Here is a 17,448-nt window from a genome sequence, read left to right as displayed (position 1 = left end):
TCATCTCATACCACTTTTCCAAACATCTTTCCCATTAGGATGTTTAGATTAGAGATAATAGTGAAAAGTAACTATTTCTGGCACATACTAGCTATTCAATATATGTTAGAAATTATGATAACTTCCCTCAAACACACATTGCCCCTACTTATCCTCTGATCTCTTGGAAATGTCCCTTTTGTCAACTATGATAAGCAATCTGGCAACTGCCTCAAAACAGCCAGTGAGTTTTGATAACTGTGGCATTCTGTATGTGCCACTCTCAGTTATCAGCTGGCTGGCTCCTGACATATGCCATCACTCCAAAATATCCATTTAGCCCATCGTACACCATCCAGCTGTGACAGAATGCATGCTACCAAGCAGGAAACATTGTCACTGCAAAACTAGTGACAGGAGCAGAAAGGGCACCAAGAACCAAGTGTCCATAGGAGTCTGCCCAAGACTTAGTGCGCCTGCAAGGCTTGCCAGCCAGGTTCTCAATAACCCCCAACATCAAGACAAGGAGATTCAAATTCATCGTGCTCCTCTGTCTACTGAAAAGACATTTACAGAGCACAGAGCCAGGTTGGGTGACTCCAAGAAGCTCCCCATGTTCAGACCAAGAAGCAGAAGAGTGGGTGTAAAAGCAGATTCTAAGGGACCCAAAAGAAATAAAAAGAGAGAGAGTGGTGGGCTGGGATGTTCAAAAAAGGTTGTCACTGGAGGAAAGAATACATCCTGGGCCCTAAAATGATTGGAAGGAGAGAAGAAATTCCAGAATGCAATGTGGCATCAGTAAAGGCAGAGATGATGGAAAGGGAGGCAGTAGCCAGGCTAGAATGGCTCTGGGTAAACATCGGCTCTACCAAAAATTTCTATCTGAGAAGTGGGTACCAAGCTCTAAAGTGACAGAATGGAGTGGAAGTCACTCAAGAAACCAACCAACGTTTCCAGCTGAGAAATCCCTCGGTTTTAAGTCATGGGTCTGCCATCTGCATTAATACCTCAAATTTAACCTATGTGACCTTCAGCAGATTAGCCGTTTTATTACAATCTCAGCCTGCCCATCTGCAAAGTGGAAGAGTATAATACCTACTTAAGTTTCAGGGAATGATTTGATGAGATAATTCAGGATGCTTAGTGAAACTTTATATGAAATTGGAAAGAAAATTGGTTATACAAGTGGATCTCAATTATGTAAAGATGTACAGGTTAAAAAAATATGTAGGTATGCATATACTAAACTTCACAATGGTTTTGAATAAGATTTAGATGATTGGTATTCTTAAGAATACTCTTCATTTTTCAAACTTTGAGAAATTATTTCTACTAGTGAAGTTATTATATAAAAACTAAATATGAAAAAAAAATATTTAAATCTTAGGAAACTCATTGATTCTTTCGGGATAGCCAGATGAAACCTTGTAAAGCATTCTAATACATCTTAATTCTCAAGTCTTAGGAAATGCAGGCAGATGTGTTTCAATAAGATGACAATATGAAACATCAAAACACCTCAGAGTTAGGTCCAATCCCAAATTCTCCAGTTTGCACTGTAACTACCTACCACCTCACTGCCTATATCTCCACAGGAAGCACATGTTGAAGAATGCAATGGAGGACATTAAAGAAGACATATCACTTCCTTTATCCTCTGCCTTGTGTCCCCCAGAGGATCCCACACTTATGATTCCAGAATGTTGAAGTCTGACCTTTTTCTGGGTTCAGCAAACCCACGAAGCCTCGACCCTAACAATCCTTCCAGGTAAAACTCACTGAGGCCAGTCAGCTCACCTAGTCCAGAGGGGTAGAACCCATGTTTACCCAACTGAAATTCAAGGGGAAGAAAAGTCAGTATCTGGTTTCCCTTAACACAAAGGCTTCAAACTTAGGCTTCCTGCCCTCCTCATACTGGATGAATTAGAGAACGGGTCACTGGACAATCTGCAGGGATTAAGAGATAAATAAACAAAGCAAAGGAATCAATGAATAAGTAAGAAGAGAAAAGCAGTAAGGCTGTAATAGTCTCCAATTTTTCCTTTCTGCCTATAATTTCTCCCACATTAAATCACCCTTGGTAAACACATCTTTCTAAAACGTGTTTTATTCTACAACCTGCTCACAAACCGTTGTTCCTTCCTCTCTACCCCATCCAAAATGTTCCAAACCGTTCCACCCGGCATCAAAGTCTTTCCCAATGTGACTTTCATTTTCTGTCCAGTTACCTCCTTTGTCACTTTCACTGAATTGCACACACACTTCAACTCCACTGTCTCATACCATTTTCTGAATATTCTCTGGTCCTTCTCACCTCCTGGGTTTAATCTATTTAGCTAGCAAGTCTATACCCTCAAAACACCCAACAAAGTCCTTCCCTCCCTTCCAGACCCACTCCTTGCCTAAGCATCCTCCAATTTTCCCAAGTTAGAATCAATATTTTCATTTTAAACTTATAATAATAATCATTCTTACAGAATATCATATGAAAGATTCCTATTCTCTCTTTTTCTTTCTTTAGTGCCCCCCTTGTCTTCCTTTATCTCTCTCAGTCTTCCTATCTCTATCTTCATTCCTCTCTCCTAATTAGAGGTTCTTGGACAAGAAAATCTTTTCTGTGTCCTTGAATGGCTCACAGTGCCTTGCACAGGTATTGTACAATGTAGATCTCATTGAATGAATTGAGTCAATGCATGGTCCTAGTGAGTAAAATCTCCTATATCCAGAGACTTCATTCAGGAAACTTACTCTGTTCCAGGATGAATTACAAAAGTACTTATCTCAGTGCTGAGTCCACAGTAAGCATTTAAAGGCAAATACAAAGTTAATTGAGAAAGATCACAGCATACAAGATCATCAACAACAGAAATCTCACATATATTTCTATTCAATGAAAATGAACATATGAAAACTGAAATTAAGAATAATATTTCACAATTGCTTCAAAGAAAATAAAATACTGAAGTATACTTAACAAAACATGCATAGGTTTTATATGATGAAAATTACAAAATTCTGATGAAAGAAAATGAAGACCTAAATAAATGAAAGACATGTACCATTTTCATGAATCCAAAGCCTCAACATATTAAAGATGTTAATTCTCCACATATGTATCTATAGTTTTACCATAAATCTTTTCAAAATATCAGTAAGGTTTTTTTTTTTTTGTATTGTTTTGGTTTGATTTGTTTTTTGTTTTGGCAAACCAAAGCAAGCTTATTCACCTAAAATACATATGCAAAAGTATAGACCATAGAATAATTTTTTAAAATGTTAACAGAGAAGAATAAAGGGGGAGTAAATATTCTACCTAATACTAAGACTAAATCACTGTAGTATTAAGAGTGTGATATTAGCAGAGGGATGAATGAAGTCCAGGGGTACAGAGCTCAGAAATAGTTCAATATAAATATGTTCAACAAATTGTTGATAAAGGGTCAGAAATGATTCAATGTAGGAAGAATAGACTTTTCAAAAAACAGTGCTGGAGCTACTGGACATGCGTAGGCAAAGAAATGAATCTCGACATACACGTTATGCCTTAGACAAAAATGAACTCATAAAAACTATAAAATACTTAGAAAAAAATAAGGGAAAAATCTTTGAAATCTAGGACTATACAAGAAGTTCGTAGACTTGATCCAAAAACATAAGACATAAAAGGACATTTTACAAAGTGGAACTCATTAAAATTAAAAGTTTTCTCTGCAAAAGCCCATATGAAGAGGATAAAAGTACAAGCTAAAGTTTGGAAGGAAATAATTACCAACCTATCCAACAAGGACTAGCACCTGGGGTACACAAAGATTTCTTAAAACTCTGTGGTAAAACAAACAATCCAATTTGAAAATGGGCAAAAGACATGAACAAGACAAGACTATGAGAACAAAAAAGGCTGAGAAGCTTGCAAAGAAACCGGATCACCCGTACATTGCTGGTAGGACTGCAAAATGCTACAGCCACTCTGGAAAACAGTGTGTCAGCTTCTTATAAAACAAAATGCACAACTACCACGTCACCTAAGAATCACATTCTTATATGTTGATTAAAAAAATGTTTGCACAAAAACCTGTATTCACAAAAGCATTATTTGCAATAGACAAAAACTGGAAACAACAGAAAGAGCCTTTCAAGAAGTAAGCAGGTACACAAACTGTGGTGCTTCCATGCCATAGAATACTCTTTAGTCACATTAACAAACTAATTATTAATATGCAAAAACCTGTATGAATCTCCAGGGAATTATGTGAACTAGAAAAGGCCAATTTGAAATGTTACACACTGTGTGATTCCATTTCTCAATAACATTTTTTAAATGACAACATTTTAGAAATGAAGACCAGATGAGTGGTTTCCAGCTTATTGCAACTAAGGTTAGAGGTAAGGGAGGTAGAAGTAAATAGAGAAAAACAACATGCGAATATGAGACAGCCCCATGGTGATGGGACCACTGGGGGAGTCTGGGTGATGTATACATAGAATCTCTCTGTGTTGTCTTTTGAAACTCCCTACCAATCTTAAATTACGTCATTGAAAACTCATATTAAAAAATGTATATGAAATGACACAGTCTAGATAATAGTTGTGTTAGTCAACTTTTTATCCCTGTGACCAAAATACCTGATAAAAATAACATAGAGGAAGAAAAGTTTAATCCGGGCTCATGATTTCAAAGGCTTCAGTCCATGGAGAGCCAACTCCATTACTCTGGGCTTGAGGTGATGGAGAAATATGGTGGTGGAAGGGTGTGGTGGTAGAAAGCTGCTTGGCTCAAGGCAGCCAAGAAACAAAGAAAAAGGAGAGTGTAGGATGAGCCAGGGACAAAATATTGTAATCCCCAAGGGTTATGCCTCCATTGACCTATTCATCTAGCCATGCCCCACCTGCCTACAGTTACCACCCAGTAATCCATTGAAATTATTAACCCATCAAATTAATCAATCCACCAATGAGATTTTATCTCTCATAATCTAATCATTTCACCTCTGAACATTCCTGCATTACCTAATACCTAATATTTGGGGGTACGCTTCCTATCCACGCCATAACAATATTCAGTGATCAACAACCACTCTTCAAAAGAGGCATGGAGATAAGGTGGATGCCTAAGAGCATTCCCGCATCTCTGGGTAAATGGGGAAGCAAGTGGAGGGGTGTCACAAGAAGAAATAAAAATTTTCAAGAATTTTATATATAAATAAATTCCAGTTTCATTGATCACCTTTATTTATGAAAGTCTTATTAAAACTATGGCACATTGTCCAAGGTGAAGCAAAACAGGTGGAAATTCAGCATCCAGAACTGAAAAGGTGCTCCCTACATTAGGCAGTTATCCATTTACTATAACAAATTACCTCAGATGTTCAATTTATAAAGAGAAAAAATGCTTACTTCAGCTTGTACTATTGGAGACTTTGGTTGGCCTGGTTGCTTGTAGGTTTGTGGCAAGGCAGCACATCATGTCAGAAGCATGCGGCAGAGCAAAATCATTCACCCCATAGCCGGGAAGAAAAATAGAGGAAGAAGAAGGTGCCATGGTCCCCCCACCCGCTTCGTGGGCACACCCTCAATGCTCTAAGGAGCTGCTACTGGGCTCTGCCTTTTGAGGATTCCACCCCCTTCCAATAGTGCCAGAGGGTAGGGGCCAAGCATTTAACTCATGGGCCTTTGGGGGCCACTTATCAAAAAGATAACCACTAACAAAACCCTGAATTAAAAGCTATTTGAGAAAGCCGCAATGACCAAGTGAGACAAGCATGAACTTTGGAGTTTTACAGACCTGAAGCCAAACTTCATCTCTATTTTAGTCAGCTTTTTCACGGCTAGGACAAAAAGATCCAAAATGAATAATTTTAGAGAAGAAAAATTTTATGTGGGGTCTCACTGTTTCAAAGGTCTCAGTCTATAGACAGCTGTCACAGTCCTCAGGGCTCAAGGTGAGGAAGAACATCGTGGAAAAAAAGTAAGGTGGAGGGAAATGGCCCAGGACATCACATCAGGAAGCAGAGAGAGACTCTACTGTCAGATACAAAATATAAGCCCCAAAGTCACGCCCCCCGCAATGCCCACCTCCTCCAGCCACACCCTACCTGCCTTTAGTTACCACTCAGTTAACCCCCATCTCATAACGTCATCATTTCACCTCTGAATGTTCTTGCACTGTCTCACACATGAGCTTTTGGAGGACACCTAATTCTAAACCATAATAATCTCCATTACCCACTGGCTATCAGAATTCCATCATCCACCAATGTGGGACAAAATCCTTGCAAGGTTGTTTATGTAGACAGCTCCTAGTACATTCCTTGACACAAAACATCAGACAACTTTTTAAATCAGTAGTATCATTGAAGGGATGTTCTTTAACATTTTGCCTATTTTCAGTCACCTCTGTGTTAGACTCCAAAGGAACCATGCAATCTGCAAAGACTATTGGTCTGGTATTTCCAGTTTCATTTCTTACCTTTCTTCTGGTGGTTTCAGCCTCTTTGTGCATAGGAATGACCAAGGGAGCTCAGGTAGTCAGAAATGCCCAAACCCTGAACACAGCTGGAGCTTTGGCTACTTGACCCAACTGGTCACTTCAAGTCTCTCTGGCAGCAACTTAAACCACAGAGAAGACAGCTGTCATCTGCTGTCAATTCATAAGAATAGAGACATGACATCCAGTAGAGCTGCTATGGTGCCTGAGAGGCCCAGAATGTTCTTTCTGGAGTTGCATTTTCATCTCTTCCTCCAAAAGTTATCTCAGTGTTCTTCTAATGCATCCTATACCTCACTTAAGATAGTGATGATTTCTGTTACTTGTGACCAAAAATGCTTTATGATGAAATAAAAAAGCTTTCCGATGTCACCTGCAAACCAATTCCCTAATTTCTGTGCTCTGCTACTGCATGAAGCCTAGAATCCCAACTCCCAATTCAACCCTCAAAAGGTTTCTCTCAAGATAGAAAGCAGGACCTTAGAACCACTATTGTCATTGCACTCTCTAAGATCAATGCTAATTGCCCAATTAGACAGGCCTGATGCTGACATAATGTGAGCTAATTAGTAAGTGCCAGAGCTCATTCTAATTATTAACCTTTATGGTTGTCATTTGTAAAGATGAAGGTGCAGCTACGGAGTTTTGCACGAATGACTGCACTTGTCACTCTGAGTCAGCTATAAGGAAAATGGGTAGAGGGGAAGGTAGTGTGCACCCTTTTCAGGGATCTTTTAGAAGCCCTGATGGCCATCAAGTCTCAGGTCAGTGTCTATGTCAGAATCAAGAAGGGAGCTCTTTACAACTGTAAGTTCCTAGCTCTTGATCCCCCAAAATTGATCCAGTAAGGTTTGGAATAAAGCCCAGAAAACTGACTTTTCTTAAATTTCCCAGGTGATTCTCATGATTCACCTGAAGTGAAAACCACTTAGACAAATATCCAAGGAAACCCATTCCTAACCCCCAAAGGAGTCCCTTGGCCATAGATCTCTTATGAAATATGAATGGCTGCTAAGCAAGAGAGACCAGAAGAGATTGCTAATACAGCTGCTGGGAATCGAGAGACCTAGATTTGGGTCCCAGATCAGAAATCAATCACCACCAATCCACTTAGAACAGGAGTTTACCCATCTGTGAAATGGATTAGCCAACTACCCAGGCTTTACCTTCCTCCCAGAAATGAGAAGTGCCAAGCATTCATGTGAGAAATGACTACAAACATACAAGGGTAAGACATTAGCATCTTTGAAAGGCCGATGTTTTAAAGATAAACCTTATGGATTGCATTTGAAAACTTGACTCAAACTTGAACCTGGGCACCTCTGGAAGAAACAGCAAGATATAAAATGCTTCCTCCATAAGTTCAGTGATTCCTGTAAGAAACCTCACAGACTCAGGACATAGAAGAGAGTCTTCTTACCAGTTTATTGCTCCCCAAATAATGTCGATGACAGTAGTGTTTGTGGGGAAGCTGCCAGAAGCCTCCTAATGACAACATAATTGGCCACCAAATGATGAAAAAGTAACAATGAAAGCTTGACTGCCTAATCTTTATAGTTGTTATCCATATAAGTAGGAATGGGGTACATAAAATCCACTTTCCTATAAATGTGGAAATAAATAGGCTCTCTGTGAATTAAAAAAAAAAAAATTGGCTTCCAACCATATTCAAAGGGCCCACCTATCATAGTTTTACACATGTGGACATCTGGCAGGGAAAGAAATTAAGGCCTACCTTAGAGAGAAGGGGAATACATCCATTTATAAATGTTATTTTAGAAGGGACTGTCTGGTCCTGTGCACTTATTAACTTCATTAGAAGGCTAATGAATCTACTGCTGGGAAAATGAGAGGGAGCTCAGGCTGCAGAAAGGGATGGGGAGAATTTCACACCCCTTCTTCAAGTGGCGGGGTTATTTATGATTGTGATAAAATGGCACTGCATTTGGAGGAAAGGGAAAACAACATAAAATAACAATCAACAGACACAATCCATACAAAAGTGTTACATTCTCTCAGCCACTGGACAAAAATCAAGATTTATGCATGTCAGGGTCCTGCCTAGTGGAAGGGAGAAAAAAAATGACTAGGCCATAAAAAGAAACCCTCTTTCCCATAATAAATAGGAGAACATTAAATCTGTAATCCAGATCAGGTTTTCCAACATTCTCATTTCTCTGTTCTCTAGCAAAGTAAGATGTCTGATGACCTAATATTTAGAGCAAACTCTTTTCTTATTCTATCTTTTAGGAACAAAGACTTTCATAGATTGATGGTCTCCATGTTTAATGAATTTAAACTAAGTAGTCTGGACAGGTATTCTGGCTAATGCCTTCCAACTGGCTCACACCCCTCAGTGAACAGCAAGTTAGCAGAGTATGCTAAGCTGTTGACACTTAGATTGCAACTTCACCACCAGATATTTTAAGGAGAATGGCAACAATTAGGGTAATGCTGCTAGCTCATAAAATGTTGGGCATCATAATCTGTTGGGCATCATAAATTCTGTCTCTGCTTCTTATTTGATGTGGGAGGGTCTTAGATTCAGAGTCAAAAGAGATTTGAGAGATCATTTCATCTAATATCTTTATTTATGAGGAAAGAGATGGATGCACAGTAATCCAATTAATTACTAACAGAAATGGACCTAAAACCCAAGTATCTGAGTGGTTCCCAATTCTATACAAAAATTGGAAATTATAAATACCTAAGTAATAAATGCCTTCCTAAGTCAGAGTCTCTTGGGAAGGCCCCAGATATCTGGATTTTTTTAAACATATTCCACAAGTAATTTGGTGGATACAACAAATTTGAGAAACATTAATGGCCCCACCCTGATTTCCATGTTAATCGCTTGAGAAGTAGCCAAGCTTTTCAGTGAGTTTAGTTCCCCCAAAAGTACATTAAGAAAAAACCTGTAAAAGACAAAGTAACTCAACCCTAGGTTGGAAGAATCGAAAATAAGGTAGTGCTTTGCATCTTACATCAAAAACCATCATCATTGTCAATGTCATCCTCATTTTGTGATTTTAAAAACCAAGAATTGGGGCTGGGGTTATGGCTCAGTGGTAGAGCGCTCACCTCACATGTGCAAGGCCCTGGGTTCGATCCTCAGCACCACATAAAAATAAATAAAAGTTATTGTGTACAACTACAGAAAAAAATACTAAAAAAATACAAGAATTATATTAACTTGCATGTTGTCCCAAAGGAAAAGCCTTTGGAAATACTCTCTCAAGTAAAAAATGCAGAATTTCTAGGCACTGTATGTCTAGGAGTCCATATTTGTTCTATACCCTACCTTTCTGATGATACGATTGCAGTTGTCATCTGGAACCTGTCAAAACTGCTGGTCTAAGTGGAAATGGATTTACAAACAAAAAATAAGCATTCTTATATTAAGTAACTTGCTAGATTGCTAGATTCTACATTCCATGCAGTATCTCACTGAATCTTCACAACCTCTATAAAATAGGTCTAGACCTATTTGTTTACTTTGTTACCATCCCAGCATATAGATAAGCAAACTGAGGCTTCAAGAGATCAAAAGATAGCTTATTCATATGGTGAAGCCAATAGGCAGCCTAGCTCTGACTCATATCCAGGAAAATTGAACACAGAACTCACCCTTTCTACATACAGTACATACTTAATCCCATTTGTCACCAGGTATTTCTTAAAACTATGGGAACTATTACCATAGGAAGTACAGTCAGCCCTTCACATCTGCAATTCTATATCTGACAACTCAGCCAACAGTAAATCAAAGCTATTTGGAAAAAATGATTACATATGAATTGAACATGCCCAGATTTTTTGTCATTATTCCTTAAATAATATAGTAGAACAACTATTTACACCACACTTTTACTTTGTTTTAAGAATTATGAGTAATCTAGAGATAATTTAAAGTATAAGAGAAGATGAGTATACGGTCTATACAAAAAGTATACCCTTTTCTATAAGGGATTTAAGCATCCACAGATATGGTATCTATGAGACACTAAGGGATGACTGGAGTCATTCCTCTTAAGAGGCACACATTCTAGTGGAGAAATAAGATGTGTTGTGTTAAACAAAATGTATGTGCCAGATTGAATGCTTCTCCCACTGATTCCTAGAACTGTTTTGCATTCTTTATGGAATGAGGTGGGGTGACAATAATAAAAATAGAAGTATTTCTAGACCAGTGCCACTCATGGCAGAATGCATTGCACTTTGCATATATATACATATTCTTGTATACATTTGCTGATGTTTCTCACATACATTAATCTCATCTTTCAGCCAAACTAAGTGTTGCTTGAGGATATTGCTTATGACACACTTATTCTGCACCTCCCAGCCACGAGTGCGAGATGCCCAATTAATATCTGTTCAATTGGCTGTTCTGTTACCCATTCTGTTTTCACTAGATTCATAACCACTGAAAGCAAATAGAAGGTCCCAGTCCTTGAGGGAGGATTGCACAGTCTGTATCAGCCCAGCCTTCGGGACCTCACATGTGAAGAGCCTAGCGGACGGGATGGAAAGCTTTTAATTAACAGCCGAACAAAAAAATGTCATTCCAATCTGCAGTTTTGTTTCCATTAATTCACTCAGATTCAGTAGGAATTCCACTAAGAATTGGGGTGAGCAGCTGTGGAGGGAGGGAAGCACATAAATAAATCATGAGTGTCATTAAAATTTGTAAACTAATAACTTCTGGGAAGTCTTAGCAATTATTATCAGGGTTTTCTTGGCAAACAAAAAATTAATAAATCCAAAAGGTCTCCATTTTCTATTAAAAAAGGCAGCATCCCTGAGAAAGGTCACTGACAGAACAATTAGGGAGAAAATAAATGGTTCAGACAACAGCTTGTGAACCAGATGAAAAGTCAAAGGATTCCCAAGTGGTAGGAGAATAAGACAACTCAATACAATGAAAGGGACAGGGCGAGGCAGGGCTGGTGCTGAGATTGGTTTGGGGATATTGGAAACTTCCATTCAATTCTCTAAACCCTTATGAGATGTAGCCTAAAGGCTAGGCATTGTAGGTCCAGAAACAACTAAGACCTGTGGTCTCCCAGGCTGAGAACAAATCTCAGTACTGCTTAAGGATGTGAAGCTATGGCTGAGCAGAGAAGGGACATCCCACCCTGGGAGGAGGATCAAAGCAGGCCTCCAACAGCATGTACCTGGGAATCTGTCTGCTCTAGAAACACCCTAACCAAGAAGGCCCTTTGCTCTGTGGGCTCTGAAACCAGGAATCCAGAGGAACATCTGTGCAACCTGGATGCCTTGCTTAAATCAGAATGCCTCCCATACTGCTGGGCTAGGGTTAGGGTTAGGGTCTACCAAATGAGGGGAACCATTCATTGTGAAGAATTCCTGCTTCCTCTTATGCCTAGATAGTTGCAAATTCATTACCTTTGTGAGGACCCTAATCTAGTAGCCAAAGGAAAGCTCCTGTGGAGACCACACATCATGCATAGTCTGTTTTGATCTGAAGATGTTCCATTCAGGAACCTCTTCTAGAGACAAGCTCTTGGCATGGGGAATATGGAAGCTAAAACAATTGCTTGATAACTCATCACTCTCCAGAAAACAATATATTTTTTTTGAGAGAGAGAGAAAGGTAATGTGTTCATTATCCCAACTGCTAATGTCTAAGGCATAAAGAACTGAGTCCAAGAAGTGATTTGCCAGTCAGAAACATAAATCTTGACCATGACTTAAGTTCAAGGCTAATACTTCAGCCACAAGCTGTGGATTAACTGGCTTTATTTGAGTTTCCATTTCCTTAATGGAGGACCGTGAATGCCACTAAAGGAGGTGGAGACCCACAGAACACCATGTGTGCAGATGGGCATAATAATGGCACCGGAGCAAGGGGGCTGCATGGAGTCTGCACAGAATGTAGCCCTTCCTTGGAGTCCTCAGTCCCAGTGCACCACATGACAGTGGCCTATGTTTAGTGAGAATGAAGGAGACGTGATGGGAAGGTTGTCTCTATTTAGCTGCAGAGTTTTCATTTAGGAGAGTGCAGAACATAGGAGTCTCAGATCACAGCTTGGAAGACCTCCTAATCTCTGCTTTATGACCTACGTAACACAGGGAAGGCCTGGGTCCTTTAGAAAAGCCAGTCCTACCCCCTTAATTCTCTAAACCTGAAAGCCTATGTGTGTAGTATTCTTGGACGAAGGGATGCCACCAGGTGGTTGTACTAAATGACAAACTTGCACAGCCATCCTGGTGTAACAGCGCCAAAGAATTCCAGAAAGAATGTCACAAGGACACAGAGACTGCCGCACTATTTGATGTCTCAGTCTTTTGTCTATTTAGAAGACCTCTGAATTATTAATCCAGTGAGGCAAATAATTATATCACACTGAAGCCTGGCAGGGGGTGTCATCTTGTCATGACAGCTGCTGCTCCGGGGCTTCTCCTGTTGTACAGAAAATTGAAGAAGAATCACCAAGTTCAATTTCAAGTTGGTTAAGCATGTTGGGCCAAATCACAAAGCAAAAGGGGTGCATGTTAATTCAGCTTTTTTTCTCAGCCCACTGTATTAGGAAGGAAAATCATACTGCTCTAGGCTCCAGTGGTAAAATGTCACCGTTATCAGTACAGAAAAAGAGGATGGGAGATAGAGAACTTTAGGGGAAGCATGGGGAAGACAATGAAAAGAAGACTCCCTGTGAGGCCCTAGCAAGGTGGGAAAACCCACAAGATGTAGGAGTAGTCTCTTCCCTCATTCCTACACCCAGAACCCTTAAGCTGGGCTTTATCAGGCCCATGAACACCTTGAAACCTAACACAAAACCACATTCATAGATGACATTTATCCAGAGGCAAAGCCCATAATACCCACTTTGCATACCACGTGGAACCTGTTGTTAGTAAAGTGCACTTTGAGGAACCACCTTTGGCTGGGCCTCTCCTATAAAATGTGGGGACCCTGCACCCTCCTACCCAGTCCACCTTCATCTGCTCTCTACCTCCTCCGTGGCTCCCCTCTCTCTTGCAGGGCAGCACAGTCTGGTCTTTGCCCTGTCTGTACTAGGGACAGTTTTCCACTTTTGCCATTTGCCAATCTCTCCCATCATTCCAACACCTTTTCAACATAAGGTGTTGACCCAGTAGAAAGTGATATTCCAATTCCCCCCAGGTGGCACAGGGGACATCATTCTACTTCATCCTCAAAGTCTCTGCTAACTCCCACAGAACACAGAATGTAGCTTAGTATCCTCCAGTTTCCCCTCACACAGACCTCTGCAGCAATGGATCCTTAAAAACAAAGTCAATAATGAAACCAAAACCCTATACAAACACCCAGGTTCTAATAATCATTAATAATTACAATGAAGTAAGCACTTGCTACGTGAGTTACTGTGCTGTTTTCACATTTATTATTTAATACTTCCAAGAAGCCATTCATCAAGCAAACACTTATTAAGCACCTCTTGTGTGCCAGCTTCTCTTCCAGGTGTTAAGGGCACAGCATTGAATTAAAATGCAAAATATTCCCTTTCTAGAAGACTTAGATACTGGTGGGTTATAGGTAGACAATAAATAAATCAATAAGTAAAGACCTAGCATGCCAGAAGGGGATAAGTACTGAGAAGGGAAACGTAGCCAAGTGGTGAATAGTGAAGTCCTGGGGAAAGGACTCACTGATTAGGAGACCTGTGAGCAGAAGGGAAAGAAGCAAAGTATCTGCCTGAACCCTGGGAGCTCTAGGTGGACAGAGACGAGCATAAAGACTCCAGGGAGTAGTATGGAGGGTGCATCAGAAGAATTGCAAGGAAAATATGGCAAAGGCCAAGGTATGTTCTGTGCTATCCCCAATTTACAGACAGGGAAACTAAGGTGTAGAGAGTGAAATGAAAGTTTGGTTTCCCCTAAAAGGTATGACCACACCCCAACTCCCAGAACCTGTAACAGGACCTTATTGGAAAAATGAGTCTTTGAAGATGCCATCAAGTTAAGGATCTCATAATGAGATCATCCCAGATTATCAGGGTGGGGGCACTGAGCCCAATGTCAAGTGTCATCATAAGAGACAGAAGAGGGGAAGACACAGAGCAGGTGGATTAAAATCAAAGGCAGGAAGGGAAGGATGCATTTGCAAGGGCTGCCAGCAGCCACTAGAGGCTGGAAGAGGCCATAGAGGATTCTCCCCGAGAGCCTCCACAGGGATAGTGGCCTCCATAGCACCTTGTCCACAGACTTCAGGACTCCCGAGCTCTGAGAGAATGAATATCTGCTGCTTTAAGCCCCCTGGTTTGTGGTATTTTGTTATGGCAGCCCCAGGAAACTAATACAGAGAGGTTAAGTAAAGTGGACAGTTACAGAGCTCCTGGGGGGAGGCGCTTAAATCCTGGCTAGTGGACACCTGGAGCCCTGGAGCCACCACACTGCATACCACGTGTCAGTGAATTCACTGGTCTCTGAGACTGTGGGCACACCCTTCTCAGCTTCTAGACTTAGGCACGCAGCAACTAGTCCAGGATCCCTGTGTTTGCCTGGTTTGTTCCCAGAATTGGTGGAACTTCTTCTGAAGCACGGGATGCCAGAACAGCTGTTTTCCAATATAAGGATAGGACTTTCTGGCTTATTTCATGATTTGGCCAAGCAGACTGCACAGAAGTGAAGCTTAAAGTATCACACAGCATCACTGGGCATGAGGGAAGGTTTCTGAGCTCTAATTCTCTGGGAAGTACTGTGCGAGTGGAAATAGTCAGGCTTTCCTCTGCTAGAGGCACGCTGGTTGCTTACACCTCTTGCCCATTTTCACTGAGCAGCAAAATTAGATCCGAGACATCCTGTGCAAAGAGAGGCCGGCCTCAATCAATATGAGCAGTTAGCCCCCAAGTATATAATAGATGCCGTGACTGTCCCCCTTCCTGCAGAGAGAGGCTCTGGCTATTTCTCTGCAAATAAGCAGGTCAGGTGAAGAGGCATCTCACACCCCAGACCCCTCATATTTAAGACCCAAGGAAATTCTTAGGACATAGCACAGAGATAAGGATGCAGCTAGAAAAAAAAAAAAAATGGCCTTTTGTGACAGTGTTCTCCAGTGTTAACACCTGAGAGAGAAAATGGTCAACCCCTTGAGTCCCACAGCTATGAGCAGACAGTGTAAAGCACCAAGTCACCCTGGCTGGTGGAACTTGCTGCAGCCCAGTGTGACTGGACATCAGCATGTCCAAGTGTGAATGTAGGTAAGTGGGTGTGTAAAGAGGTATATATAAGGGCACATAGTTTCCTAGCCAGAGGAACTCCTAGTGTCACAGCTTCATTAAAGTCCTTCTTAACTCACCCATATTCCTCTCTTCCCTCATCCCCTGGTAGCACTGCTACCAGGGTGGTCTAGGCATAGAAGGTACAGTGTCTAGCAATCACAATACTTTCAGGGGCCTCAAAATATTTTAAGTTCTTTTAAATTAAGAAGAAAAAAAATGAATTTTAGGCTGAAATTTTAATCCACGATATTAAGGTATTTGTCTTGCTACCAATTATTATTAAATTTTATTTTTAATAAAATGATATTATTTTAATATTATTTTATGGGAAAAGTGCCCCTCAAGGTAAAAGTGCCTAGGAACCATGAAAGTGACCACACAGACTGGGATCTGGGGCTCCAGAACCACAACACCTTCCACATGCAAAGGCCTGGACACTGTCCCTAGGCCAAGGCTGACACCCATGGCAAGACTTCCTTGGGCAGCAGAGGGCCCCCTTGTGGAGGGTTTCTACTTGTTGAAGCTGTGGTCATCTGACCTCTCTGGCCAGACCCCTCCTTCTTCAGCAGAATGACACTATAGAAGTGCCAAGGTGCCAAGGTGCGGAGAATGTGTGCTGGACTCAGAAGATATAAACAGAGGGAATTAATTCAGAGGAGGAGGTGCTTGCCCATGCATTAAAGTGGGCTTCCAGGAGGAGGCCGATCTTCAGCTCCTTCTGAAACTGGCTTCCCAGCTGTTCAGCCTGCATTTCTCCAGAGCCAAAGCAATGCACCTCCTTAAGAATCTCTAATCCACTTACCGCCAAAGAGAACTCTCAGTCACGCTCCCCAGGTTGAAGTCGTACAGCTTCGTCAGGATCAGTATGACCTGCAAGGGGTGGGATGAGGGCAGAGGAGAGGGACAAAGAGGGACAAAGGAAGCTTACTTTAGTTTGTGTAGCAGTATACAGTGCATCTCCTATCACCCAGAGGAGGGCTTAGTATTTATCCGTTAAGTTGAGGGGATCAAGCAAGGGGGGAAATTATTAATTTAATGCATCTCTGTAACTGGTGGCATTTATTTTAATCCTGGCAGTTTTCTGCATTTGAAATAAAACATGCCAACAGGAATTAATTGGGCATTGACAGTTGTTTCTCCACATCTGTCCCCCCTCAAGGTCAGGCCCAGGCCAGCTGGCTTTGTTCAATACCAAGGTCACCCAGAGATCAGGGACAGACTTGCTTTTGATCTCAAGATGACTCTGATGTACAGAACTGGATCTAAAGGGGTAGAAGGAACTGGGTCTGCTTCTGTCTGTCTACAGAAGGGCTTCAAAGAGACTCTGTGTTTCCATCAGTAGGGCCTTCGCAGGCATAAATACTTGAATGGCAGTAGGCTCAGTCCCCACCATCGTCTGATGCCATTTGCCATTGATCATGTGGCATCTGCCCCACCATGCAGTAAGCAGGTCATTGGACTTCACAGGACTCCAGGACCGCTCCCCTGACTGCAGCTGAAGTGAAAAATCCAGAAGCAGCTCCATGTGCCAGAGAGCTCGACTTAGTGGTGTTCTGAACTACTCTTGGGCTGGTGAGTGTCTTCCTGGGCCCTTTAGTCTCCTCCCACTGGACTCGAATACCTACGTTTGCCCTGCCCGCCCCTCAAGTGCCCTGGACAGTGGCTTAGGTACAACTTTCTACCTCTAAGAATGCTAAGTGCCTGCACCTGAGTCTGTTTTAATCAAAACGCAGGTGGGTAATACACAGCGCCTGCCTG

General features: G+C 41.3%; 1 protein-coding gene across 1 annotated transcript in view; it reads right to left on the bottom strand.

The window, feature by feature from the left end:
* Nucleotides 1-17,448, bottom strand: part of Sorcs3 (sortilin related VPS10 domain containing receptor 3) — a 567,524-nt gene that overhangs the window by 375,850 nt on the left and 174,226 nt on the right. Inside the window, exon 2 of the mRNA XM_076834163.1 lies at nucleotides 16,493-16,560. Coding sequence (XP_076690278.1) covers nucleotides 16,493-16,560 — 68 coding nt within the window. The remainder of the gene's footprint in view (nucleotides 1-16,492; nucleotides 16,561-17,448) is intronic.

This window comes from Callospermophilus lateralis, chromosome 15 (genome assembly GCF_048772815.1).
Source record: "Callospermophilus lateralis isolate mCalLat2 chromosome 15, mCalLat2.hap1, whole genome shotgun sequence".
Taxonomy (NCBI): Eukaryota; Metazoa; Chordata; class Mammalia; order Rodentia; family Sciuridae; genus Callospermophilus; species Callospermophilus lateralis.
The sequence above is the reverse complement of the archived record's forward strand: the minus strand, read 5'-3'. Positions and strand labels throughout refer to the sequence as shown.